This window comes from Oryx dammah, unplaced genomic scaffold (genome assembly GCF_014754425.2).
Source record: "Oryx dammah isolate SB20612 unplaced genomic scaffold, SCBI_Odam_1.1 HiC_scaffold_11050, whole genome shotgun sequence".
In the NCBI taxonomy this organism is placed as follows: Eukaryota; Metazoa; Chordata; class Mammalia; order Artiodactyla; family Bovidae; genus Oryx; species Oryx dammah.
In genome coordinates, this window is record NW_024080444.1 from 11,581,220 (window position 1) to 11,593,790 (window position 12,571).

Below are 12,571 nucleotides of genomic sequence, written 5' to 3' on the forward strand. Positions count from 1 at the left end.
AGCTCACTGGTATACAGTGAGCTTTAATATACAGTAAAGGCAGGAAATCATCCCACACAGAAATATAATATCAAAACCAGAAATTGTGAGGAGAGCACAAATACAGATTATTAGAAATGCATTTGATATTAAAAGATCAGCAACCTAAAACAATCTTGTTTATATACAGACTCCTATTACAAAACCTCATGATAACCACAAACCAAAAATCTACAATAGATACACACACATAAAAGAAAAAAGAATTCAAACAAAACATTAAAGTTAGCCATCAAATCTCAAGAGAACAAAAGAAGGGGGAAAGAAAAAACACCTACAAAAATAATCCAAAACAATTAATGAAATGGCAATAAGAAACACACATCAATAATAACATTTAACATTAACAGATTAAATCCTCCAAACAAAAGACACAGACTGGCTGAATGGACACAAAAAAATAGGCTCATACATATGCTGTCTACAAGAGACCCACTTCAGATCTAGAGACAATACAGACTTACAAAGTGAGGGGATGAAAAAAGGTATTCCATGCAAATGGAAATCAAAAGAAAACTGGAGTAGCAATACTCATATCAGACAAAACAGATTTTAAAATAAAGACTGTCACGGGAGACAAAGAACATGATGATGATTAAGGGATAAATCCAAAAAAAAGACAATGTCAATATGTATGTACCCTACATAGGAGCACCTCAATAAATAAGACAAATACTAACAGCCATACAAGGAGAAATCAACAATAACAAAAGATAAAAACACTTCACTTTCATCAATGGACAGATCACCCAGACAGAAAATCAATATGGAAACACATATCTTAACACCTTAAAGCACATGGACTTAATTGATATTTACAGTATTCCACCCCAAAGCAACAGAATACATATTCTCAAGTGCCCCTGGAACATTCTCCAGGACTGACCACACACTGGACCACAAAGAGAGCCTCAGTAAACTTAAGAACATTAAAACCATATCAAGCATCTTACAACATTATCAGATTACAAATCAACTATAAGAAAAACTGTTAAAAAAAAAATACAAAAAAAATGCAAACATGTGGAGGCTAAACAATATGCTACTAAGCAGCCAATGAATCACTGAATAAATCAAAGAAGAAATTTTTAAATGCCTAAAGACAAAAAAAAAAAAAAAAAGGCATGATAATTCAAAACCCTCGAGATGCAGCAAAGGAGTTCTAAGATGGAAGTTTACAGCAATATAACCTTACCTCAAGAAACAAGAAAAAATTCAAATAAATGAGCTAATCTTACACCAAAAGCAACTAAAGAACAAAATCCAAAGTTATTAGAAGAAAAGACATCATAAAGATCAGAGAAATAAATGAAATAGAAATGAAAAAAAGAAAAGATTAATGAAACTAAAAGTAGGCTACTTGAAAAGATAAACAAAACTGATACACCTCTAGCTAATTCATCAAGAAAAAGGAGAGGGCTCAAATCAATAAAATTGCAAAGGAAAAAGGAGAAGTTACTACACATATCACAGAAGTACAAAGAATCATAAGAGACTGCTACAAGCAACTATCTGTCAATAATATGGATTATTTGGAAGAAATGGACTAATTCTTAGAAAAGTACCACTCCTGAAACTGAGGCAGGAAAAAATAGAAAATACGAATAGACTAATCACAAGCAAAGAAATTGAAACCGTGATTTTAAAACGCCCAACTAACAAATGTCCAGGACCAGATGGCTTCACAAGTGTATTCTATCAAACACCTAGAAAAGAGGTAACACTTTTACTTCTGAAACTCAAAAACTGCAGAGTAAAACACTCCCACACTCATTCTATGAGGCCACCATCATCCCAATACCAACAAAAAACAAATATCACTAGAAAATTACTGGCTAATATCACTGATGTACATAGATGCAAAAATCCTCAACAAAATAGTAGCAGTTCAAATCTAACAATACATTAAAAGGATCATACACCATGATCAAGTGGGATTTATCCCAGGGATGCAAGGATTTTTCAATATCCACAGATCAATCAGTGTGAATCATCATATCAACAAACTGAATAATAAAAACCATATGATCATCTCAATAAATGCAGAAAAATCTTTTGACAAAATTCAACATGCATTCATAACAAAAACTCTCCCAGAAGCGGGACAGAGGGAACATACAACATAATAAAGGCCATATATGACAAACCTATAGCTAACATCATACTGAACAGTGAAAAGCTGAAAGCATCTCCTCTAAGATCAGGAACAAGACAAGGATGTCCACTTTCACTACTTTTATTCAACACAGTTTTTTAAGTCCTTGGCACAGCAATTAGAGAAGAAAAAGAAATAAAGGGAATCCAAATTGGAAAAGGAAAAGTAAGACTTCACTATTTGCAGATGCCATGATACTATACATAGAAAGCCCCTAAGACACTACTACAAAATTACTAGAGCTTATTAAAGAATTAGGTAAAGTTGCAGGATATAAAATTAATACACAGAAATCTATTCCATTTGTATACACTAGAAATGAAAGATCAGAAAGAGAAATTCAAGAAACAATCATCACATCAAAAAGAATATATACCTAAGAATAAACCTATCTAAAGAGACAAAAGACCTATATGCCAAAAACTATTAAGAAGCTGATGAAAACAACTGAAAATGACACAACTGGAAAGATATACCATGTTCTTGGACTGCAACAATTAATAATGTCAAAATGACTATACTACCCAAGGCAAAACACAGACTCAATGCAATTCCCTATCAAATTACCAATGTCATTTTTTTAGAACTAGAATAAAAAATCTTAAAATCTGTATGGAGACACAGAAGACCCTGAAGAGTCAAAGCAATCTGTGAAAGAAAAATAGAGTTGAAGGAATCAGACTCCCTGACCTCAGATTACTGAATAAAGCTACAATCATCAAAACAGTATGGCACTGGCACAAAAATAGAAAGATAAATCAATGGAACAGGATAGAAAGCCCAGAAATAAACCCATGCATCTATAATCAATTAATCTATGACAAAGGAGGCAAGATTATACAATGAAGAAAAGACAGTCTCTTCAATACATAGTGCTGGGAAAACTGGACAGCTGTATATAAAAAAATGAAACAGAACATTTCTTAACACCATACACAAAAATAAAATGAACTAAAGACCTAAATGTAAGACCAGAGATTATAAGACTCTAAGAGAAAAACATAGGCAAAACACTCTCTGACATGAAACACAGCAATAGCTTTTTCAACACAGCTCCTAAGGTTATAGAAATGAAAATAAGCAAATGGGACCTAATTAAACTCAAAAGCTTTTGCACAGCAAAGGAAACCATAAACAAAATGAAAAGACAACCCATAGAATGGAAGAAAATATTTACAAACTATCTGAAGGACAGGGATTGGTCTCCAACAATCTACAAATACCTCATGCATAACAACAGCGACAAAAAAGATACAATTAAAAAATGGGCAGAAACCTAAATAGACATTTCTCCAAAGCAGGCACATGAAAAAATACTCAGCATCACTAACTATTCAGTTCAGTTCAGTTCAGTCGCTCAGTCGTGTCCAACTCTGTGATCCCATGAACCGCAGCACTCCAGGCCTCCCTGTCCATCACTGACTCCTGGAGTACACCCAAACTTATGTCCATTGAGTCGGTGATGCCATCCAACCATCCCATCCTCTGGCATCCCCTTCTCCTCCTGCCCTCAATCTTTCCCAGTTACTAGAGAAATACAAACCAAAAATATGAGCGAGAGATCACCTCACACCAGTCAGAACGGCCATCATCAAAAAATCTACATGCAATAAATGATGAAAAGAGCGTGGAGAAAAGAGAACCCTCTTATACTGTTGATGGGACTGTAAATTGGTACAGCCATTATGGAGAACCATATGGAGGGTCCTTAAAAAAATTAAAGTAGGGCTACCATGTAATCCAGCAATACCATTCCTGAGCATATAGCTATCCAGAGAAAAACTGGATAGTTTCAAAGGATACATGCACTTCAATGTTCACTGCAGCACTGTTTACAATAGCCAAGACATGGAAGCAATCTAAAGGGCCATCAACACAGGAATGGATAAAAAAGATGCTGTACATATATACACCAGAATATCACTCAGCCATTAAAAAGAATGAAACAATGCCATTTGCAACAATATGGATAGAACTAGAAATTACCATACTAATTAAGTCACAGAAGGACAACTATCGTATGATATTGTTTATATGTGAAATTTAAAGAAATAATGCAAATGAACTTATTTATAAAACAGAAAGAGACTCAGACTCAGAGAACTTAGAGTTACCAAGGGAAAGGGTTGGGGAGAGGGACAGAATCGGAGTTTGGGATGTACATGTACATAGATAACCAACAAGGATCTACTGTATACTGCAGGAAACTCTGCTCAAGACTCAGACTCAAGACTCTGCTTAATAACCTAAATGGAAAAATAATTTGAAAAAGAATAGATACATATAAAGGTCAAACTGAATCACTTTGCTATACACCTGAAACTAACACAACATTGTTAATCACCTATATCCCAATATAAAATTAAAAAAAAATTTTAAGCTTATCAATACACACATACACCCTAGTGCTATTGCAGAACTGAGTAACACATATAAAACAATTATGTGTTTTATGTAAACAATGAGAATAAATTTCACGCAGCTGAAAGAGGTGAATGGGATACAACTGTAACAGTAACTTCACATTCTCATTTCAACGGAAAAAAGAATAAAAGTCACTTTAAAAAATACATTTCCTTTAAGCATTTGTTTTTACAATTAGAAGTTATAACAGATCAAGATTCTTCATTAAATACAAATATCTCAATATTAAAACTTATTTATAACTTAACATAAATTATTTTATCATCAAAGCTATACCTAACAAAAGGTCATTCAATAAAGGGCATTTGGGGATGGGAATGGAAAGGAATTTGAAGATAATAGGTATGTGAGTAGGTAGTCAAGAAAGTCTAACTGGTAAAGGGCTCAGAGAGGTGAGAGGATTCCAAAAGATAACTCTATGGCCTCTTTTGTCTAAACCTTGCTGTTTCTATACTAGAGCTAATTATCTCATATCTTTAACATAAAACTTGTCAAGGCTGTAGATATGATGTCAGAATAACTGTCTTCTCATTTCACAGATTTCTGAATCAAGAAGACCATCTAGACATGACTGAGAGAATATAGGGAGAACCTGGATTTTAAACCTGATTCAATGACAGCTTTGAGTACCCTCACTGAGGAAGGAAAAATTTATTTTAAATACTGAAAAAAGAAAATTATCTGTGGCCAAGAGGGAAAAGTGTAGCAGACTACATTATTGCTCATAAATACTCCATCTTTTTCCTCCCACTCCTGAGAGGACCACCTCATCTGGGCCAACACTGGCTTGGCCATATGACTCAGTCTGGCCAATGGAATCTGAGCAGGAGTGATAGTGTGTTAGTTCCAAAAAGAGGCAGCAGGGGGTTATTTCATTTCCAGCAGCCCTCATGTTTTTTTTTGCCTTTTACCAGGAGAACACCATGTCTCATTTAGGGGTTATTCCTTCAGCCTGGAATCCAAACTGAGGCCATATATGGAACAAACACCTACCAGCTATCTCAGTTTACCATATGTGTTATAAATCACACCCATCAACATGTGGTGTTACAACTTCTCATGTGATTTCAGATAACCTTCCTTCTATAACTTCACACGAACTCACAGGATGCAACCTTTTCACCACTTCCACAAGCAAGCTTCACGACTTTTTTAAGGTAAAGTGCCAAATATACTGCACTATTTATATATTTTTTTTTACCACTTAGCATGTGCTGTTTTTACTGTTTTTTTTTTTTTTAATATCACCAAGTTTAGACTGTCATACCCCTAACCTTATTTTTCCTATAAGCCCTGTGGTTTTTACTGCACAATTCTGCAGAACACAGTGTCTTTTAGGAACACATATTTCACACCATAAAATAACTGACTACATCCTGAAAAAAAAAGACACAAATATCCATAATTCGAAGAGACCCAGATAACTTAGTTATCTATTAACTAAGCCACATAAGGGTAGAAAAGCAACTGGGGTAAGGTGATATTTAACCTTATGACCTGGTAACACCGTCAGATACAATCACATTGGGAGAATATGTTTCAACATATGAATTTGAATGTTTGTGTCCTTCTCCCTCAACCTATAGCTTTCTATTCCTGGCCCTCCAAAAATAATATCCTTTCATATTCAAAATACATTCATTCTATCACAATAGCCCCAGAAGTCTTAACTCATTCCAGCATCAACTCAAAGTCTGAGTTCAAAGTCTCATTTAAATATCATCTAAATAGATGTGGAGAAGGCAATGGCAACCCACTCCAGTACTCTTGCCTGGAAAATCCCATGGGCAAAGGAGCCTGGTAGGCTGCAGTCCATGGGGTCGCACAGAGTCGGACACGACTGAAGGAAGCAACTTAGCAGCAGCAGCAGCAAATCAGATGTGGATGAGACTCAAGCAAGGCTTCAGCAGGATGTGAACTGAGAACATCCAGATGTACAAGCTGGGTTTAGAAAAGGCCGAAGAGCCAGAGACCAAATTGCCAGTATATGTTGGATCATGGAGAAAGAAAGGAAATTCCAGAAAAATATCTACTTCTGCTTCACTGACTATGCTAACACCTTTGATTGTAGATCACAACAAACTGTGGACAATTCTAAGAGATGGGCATACCAGACCACCTTACTTGCCTCCCAAGAAATCTGTATGCAGGTCAAGAAGTAACAGTAATAACAAGACATGAAACAACAGACTGCTTCAAAATCGGAAAAGGAGTACAACAGGGCTGTATACTGTTACCCTGCTTCTTTACCTTTTATGCTGAATACATCATGTGATATGCCAGACTGGATGAATCACAAGCTGGAATCAAGACTGCCAGGAAGTAATATTAACAACCTCAGTATGCAGATAACACTTCTCTAACGGCAGAGTGAGGAGAAGCTGAACAGCCTCTTGATGAGAGTGAAAGAGGAGAGTGAAAAAAAGCGGTCTTAGAACTCAACATTCAAAAAACGAAGATCATGGCATCCAGTTCCATCGCCTCATGGCAAATAGAAGGGAAAAAGTGAAAGCAGTGATAGATTTTATTTTCTTGGGCTCCAAAATCACTGCAAAGCCATGAAATTAAAAGATGCTTTCTCTTTGGAAAAAAGAGACACAAACTCTGGTGGAATAAGAATCTCCACCAAGGCATCTTAAGCTATGACAAACCTAGACATCATATTAAAAAGCAGAGATGTCCCTTTGCCAACAAAGCTCTGTATAGTAAAAGCTATGGTTCTTCCAGCAGTTGTGTACAGATGTGAGAGTTGGACTATAAAGAAGGCTGAGTGCCAAAGAACCGATGTTTTTGAATTGTGGTTCTGGAGAAGACTCGTGAGAGTCCCTTGGACAGCAAAGAGATCAAACCAGTCAATCCCAAAGGAAATCAATCCTGAATATTCACTGGAAGGACTGACGCTGAAGCTCCAATGCTTTGGCCATCTGATGAGAAGAGCCAACTCATTAGAAAAGACCCTGATGCTGGGAAAGATTGAAGGCAGGAGAAGGGAACAACAGAGGTTGGATGGCATCACCGACTCAAAGGACATGAGTTTGAGCATGCTCCAGAAGATGATGAAGAATAGGGAAGCCTGGCGTGCTGCAGTCCATGGGGTCGCAAAGAGTCAGACATACTTAGCAACTGAACAACAAGGTACAATTCATCCAGAGGTTCTCCGGCTGTAAACTTATGAAATCAAACAAATTATGTGTTTCTAAAATATAATGGTGGAAAAGACGTAGGATAGATGTTCCCATTCCAACAGGCATAGGCAAATATTTCCATTCCAAAAGAAAAGAAGAAATGAGTGACAAGTCTCAAATAAATCTAAAACCTAGTAAGGCAAATTCCATTAAACCTTAAGGCTGATGAATAACCCTCTAACTTGATACTCTGCCTTCCAGACCCACTGAAGCAGAGATCCCACCTGCAGGGCACACCAGGGCAACATTCCTGCCCCTCCAGCTTTGCTGGGCACCAAAGACTCCTGGAAGCCCTGCCCCATGCTTCCCTTTTCTGAAATATAGGTGGAGTCAGACATGCCTCCAGGGCCTTTGCATTCTCCACTAGTGGAGATACTTATTCCACCAAAGTTTGCTGCCTGCATCCCGCTGAGGGATAACTGCCACACTAGGGGCTGCCAGAACCATATCCAGGGCAGCCAAGGAGCTCAGCAACAGCATTAATTTTTCACAACTATAAGCAGTCATGAGGACTCAAGCCACACCTTCAACCCTTCGCTTAGAAATGACTTGAAGTAAACACCCAATTTTATTGCTCGTAAGTTCCACATTCTACAAAGCACTGAAACATGAACATAACTCCGGCAAGTTCTTTGACACTTTATAACAAGGATCACTTTTCTTTCAGTTTCCAATAACATAGTCCTTATTTCCATCTAAGATCTTATCAGAATGGTCTTTATGGAACACAATTCTACCAATATTCTGCATAGGACTGCACAAGTGTCCTCTAAGAAAACTGTTTTCTTACAACTCTGCTTCTTTCTTTCCGAGTCCTCACCAGAATCTCCTTTAAAAATTTGTTCCCAACAATGTAGACTTTTTCTAGCATGCACCTCAAAACTTCCATTACCCATTACCCAGTCCCAAAGCCACTTTTACATTTTTAGAAATTTGTTACAGCCCTTCCACTTCTCAGTACCAATTGCTGTTTTAATTCATTCAGGATGCTATAAGAAAATTACCATATATGAAGTGGCTTATAAAAAACAGAAACATATTTCAAACATTTCTGGAGGTTGGGAAGTACAAAATCAAAGTGCTAGCAAATGTGGTATCTAATGAGGACCCTATTCCTGGTTCATAGATGATTCATTTTCTTATTCATCTTCTTGCTATGTCCACACATGGCAGGAGGGGCAAAGGAACTCTCAGAAATCTCTTTAATAAAGGTACTAGTCCCACTGATGAGAGGTCCACTCTCATAACTGATTCATCTCTGGAAACCCCCACTTCCAAAGCCATCACACTGGAGGAGTAGGTCACAACACAAATTTGGGGGGAACACATTCATTTTATACCACTAGCTCAATACGGAATTTACCTTATATTCTACTTTAGTAATTTTCTCATTTTATATACATATGAAAAACTTGTCATGGAAGCATAAAAAATATAGAGTATAATAAACCAAGCATATATTAATAAGAAGAAAAACACTGTTTTTTAATACTTACCACAAGCTTTAGAAGCAGCAATACAAATCTCTTCAGCAACATACTCTCCAGTTGGAAACTTCAGATAATCCTCCTCAGCTTTCCCAAGGGAATGATAAAGATAGACCTGTAGGACTGGATCTATTTGCTTCACAGAGTTAGCATTTCCAGAAATATCACCATTCTGATGTACAGGGGATGTGGATGTTCCTTCCATTTCTGTCATTGTAAGGCAAGCCATTCCCATGCAGAGTCGTTTTCAGAACATTTGCCTGTAAGAGAAACCAAAGTTACAAATGAAAGTGACACTGATAAGTTATCCTTCATATATAAAGCAGTTTTCACTGACAGCATCGACTCTATCAAATCCACTAATTGAATAAGTATCATGCACAAGCATTTCTCAGAGATACTGAAGGTTTTGTTCCAGATCAGTGCAATAAAATAATTCACAGCAATTTTTCAGTTTCCCAGTACATATAAAAGTTACATTTACACTATACCGTACTCTATCAGGTGTACAATAGCATTATATCTTTTAAAAAATCCACTGTACATACCTTAACTGAAAATGCATGATTACTGTTAACCATCACATGAAACTTCAGCAATTTGTAATCTTTCCACAATAGTAACTCTCATAAGGATATAAGATACATACTGAAGAAAAAAAAAACTGGCAAACTGAATCCAGTAATTTTTAAAAGAATAATAAATCTTGACTGAGTTTGGGAATTCCCTGGTGGTCCAGTGGTTAGGACTTGGCATTTGCTGTCAGTGCTGCAGTCCAGGTTTGATTCCTGGTCAGGTAACTAAGATCACAACCCATGTGGTTCAGCCAAAAAAAACTCTTGACTGAGTTACTTATACCAGAAATGCAAGGTTAACTGAATAATCAAAATTCAATCAATAAAAGTTACTAATTATTAGAATAAATGAGAAAAGTAACATATGATCATTTCATATGTTAATGCCAAAACTGAATTAAACTTCTATAATAGTTCGTGATAAAAACTCAGCAAACTAGGTTTAAAAGCAAACGTGTGTGATTAAGAGTAATTATAAAAGACCTAAAATTAATAACTTAATGGCAAAATATCAAACTTGTTTTCCCTGAATTCAAAAACTTAATATGCATGTCTAAAATCATGTCTTCTAATCAATATTGTAGTGCAGTCCTGGACAGTGCAATGTGGCAAAAAAAAAGAAATAAAAGGTATAATGGAAAAGGTAAAACTATCATTATTCACACATGATATGACTGTGTACATAGAAAACTTAAAAGAATCTAAAACTTACTAAAGTGAGCTTATAAGATCACAAGATACAAAGCCAATATATAAAAATCTATTGCAATTCCCATGCCAGAACCAATTAAAAAATGAACACTTTAAACTGATAGTGAAGTCGCTCAGTCGTGTCCGACTCTTTGCAACCCCGTGGACTGTAGCCCACCAGGCTCCTCCATCCATGGGATTCTCCAGACAAGAATACTGGACTGGGTTGCCATTTCCTCCTCCAGGGGATCTTCCTGACCCAGAAATCGAACCCAGGCCTCCTGCATTGCAGGCAGACGGTTTAACCTCTGAGCCACCAGGGAAGCCCTGATATAATTTATAACAGGAATCAAAAAGTCATATATATAAGGACAAATTTATTGAAATATCTGTAGGAACTCTGAAATGAAAACATTGCTGGAAAAAAAAAAGGCCAGAAAATTTGAACAGATATTTTTCTAAAGAAGACATACAGATTGCTAACAGAAACATGAAAAGATACTCAACATCACTAATTATAAGAGAAATACATATCAAAACAATGAAGCATCACCTCATACCTGTCAGAATCGCCATCATCAAAAAGTCTATAATAATACATGCTGGAGAAGATGGAGGAAAAAAGAACTCTACTACAATAGTGGTGGGCATATACATTGGTGCAGTCTCTATGGAAAAAAGTGTGGAGTTTCCTCAAAAAACTAAAAATAGAATAACCATATGATCCAGCAATTCCACTCCTGGGTACATATTCAGAAAAACCAACAACACTAATTTGAAAAGCTACAAGCACCTGTTTCTAGTTTTTCTTCTTCTATGTGCCATGAAGTGATGGGACTAGATGCTATGACCTTAATTTTTTGAATGCTGAGTTTTAAGCCAGCTTTTTCACTCTCCTCTTTCACCCTCATCAAGAGGCTCTTTAGTTCCTAAGACATACACACTACCCTGTATAAAATAACATGGATATACTGTATAGCACAGGGAATTATAACCATTATCTTGTAACAACTTTCCATGGAGTACAATCTGTAAAAGTACTGACTCACTATGCTGTATACCTGGAACTAATATTGTTAATCAATTATATTTTATGACAAATACAAAAATAAAAGCCAAGAACAGAACATGGTGATAGACAATGATAGGAAAGTCAATGTTGTCCAGATATTGAATCTTCTCCAAATTGATCTATAGATTCAACACAATCCCAATTAAAATTTTAGCAGCTTACTCTATGGAAATTTACAAGCTAAAATCTATATGAAAAACAAAAAGGACTTACAATAGCCAAGATAATCTTGAAGAGCAAAATGGAGAATTTATACTACCAGACACCAAGATTTATTATAAAGTCAGAGTAATTAAGTCAGGTTGGTATTGGAATAACTACAAATAAATAGGCAAATGAAACAGAATACCAAAAAAAAAAAACCTCACATATGGTCACCTAATCAGAAAAAATGCCTCACTACATTTCAGTGGAGAAGAAATGATTATTTTTTCAAAAAATGTTTCTCAGTCAATTGGTTATTCATATGGGAGGTGAAAAAAAAAGAAAAGAACTTTGACCTCAAGTTTATACCTTACATAACTACTAATTTGAGATGGATAATTGACCAATATGCATAAGGAATAAACTTTTTCTGGAACAAACATTTCAGAGAAATGGAGACCATCTTCGTGACAATAGAAACTTATCTTCCAATAATAAAATAAGAGGGGAACAACATTTAAACACACTTAAAAAAAATCACTGCAGACAGTGACTGCAGTCATGAAATTAAAAGACACTTGCTCCTTGGAAGAAAAGCTATGACAAACCTAGACAGTGTATTAAAAAGCAGAAACATCACTTTGCCAGCAAAGGTCTATAGTGTCAAAGCTACGGTTTTTCCAGTCATCATGTATGCATGGGAGAGTTGGACTATAAAGAAGGCTGACTGTCGAAGAACTGATGTTATCGAACTATGCTGCTGGAGAAGATTCTTGAGAGTCCCTTGGACTGCAAGGAGA

The 12,571-nt window shown here is 36.1% G+C and overlaps 1 protein-coding gene across 2 annotated transcripts in view; it reads right to left on the minus strand.

The window, feature by feature from the left end:
• The window catches only part of LOC120860228 (tyrosine-protein kinase JAK2-like), a 119,062-nt gene that overhangs the window by 79,196 nt on the left and 27,295 nt on the right, over window positions 1-12,571 (minus strand). For both annotated transcript variants that reach the window (XM_040236013.1, XM_040236012.1), the window contains exon 3: window positions 9,300-9,550. Coding sequence is in view for 1 of the 2 variants with exons in the window: in XM_040236012.1 (XP_040091946.1) it covers window positions 9,300-9,525 (226 nt within the window). In the remaining variant the exon portion in view is untranslated. The remainder of the gene's footprint in view (window positions 1-9,299; window positions 9,551-12,571) is intronic.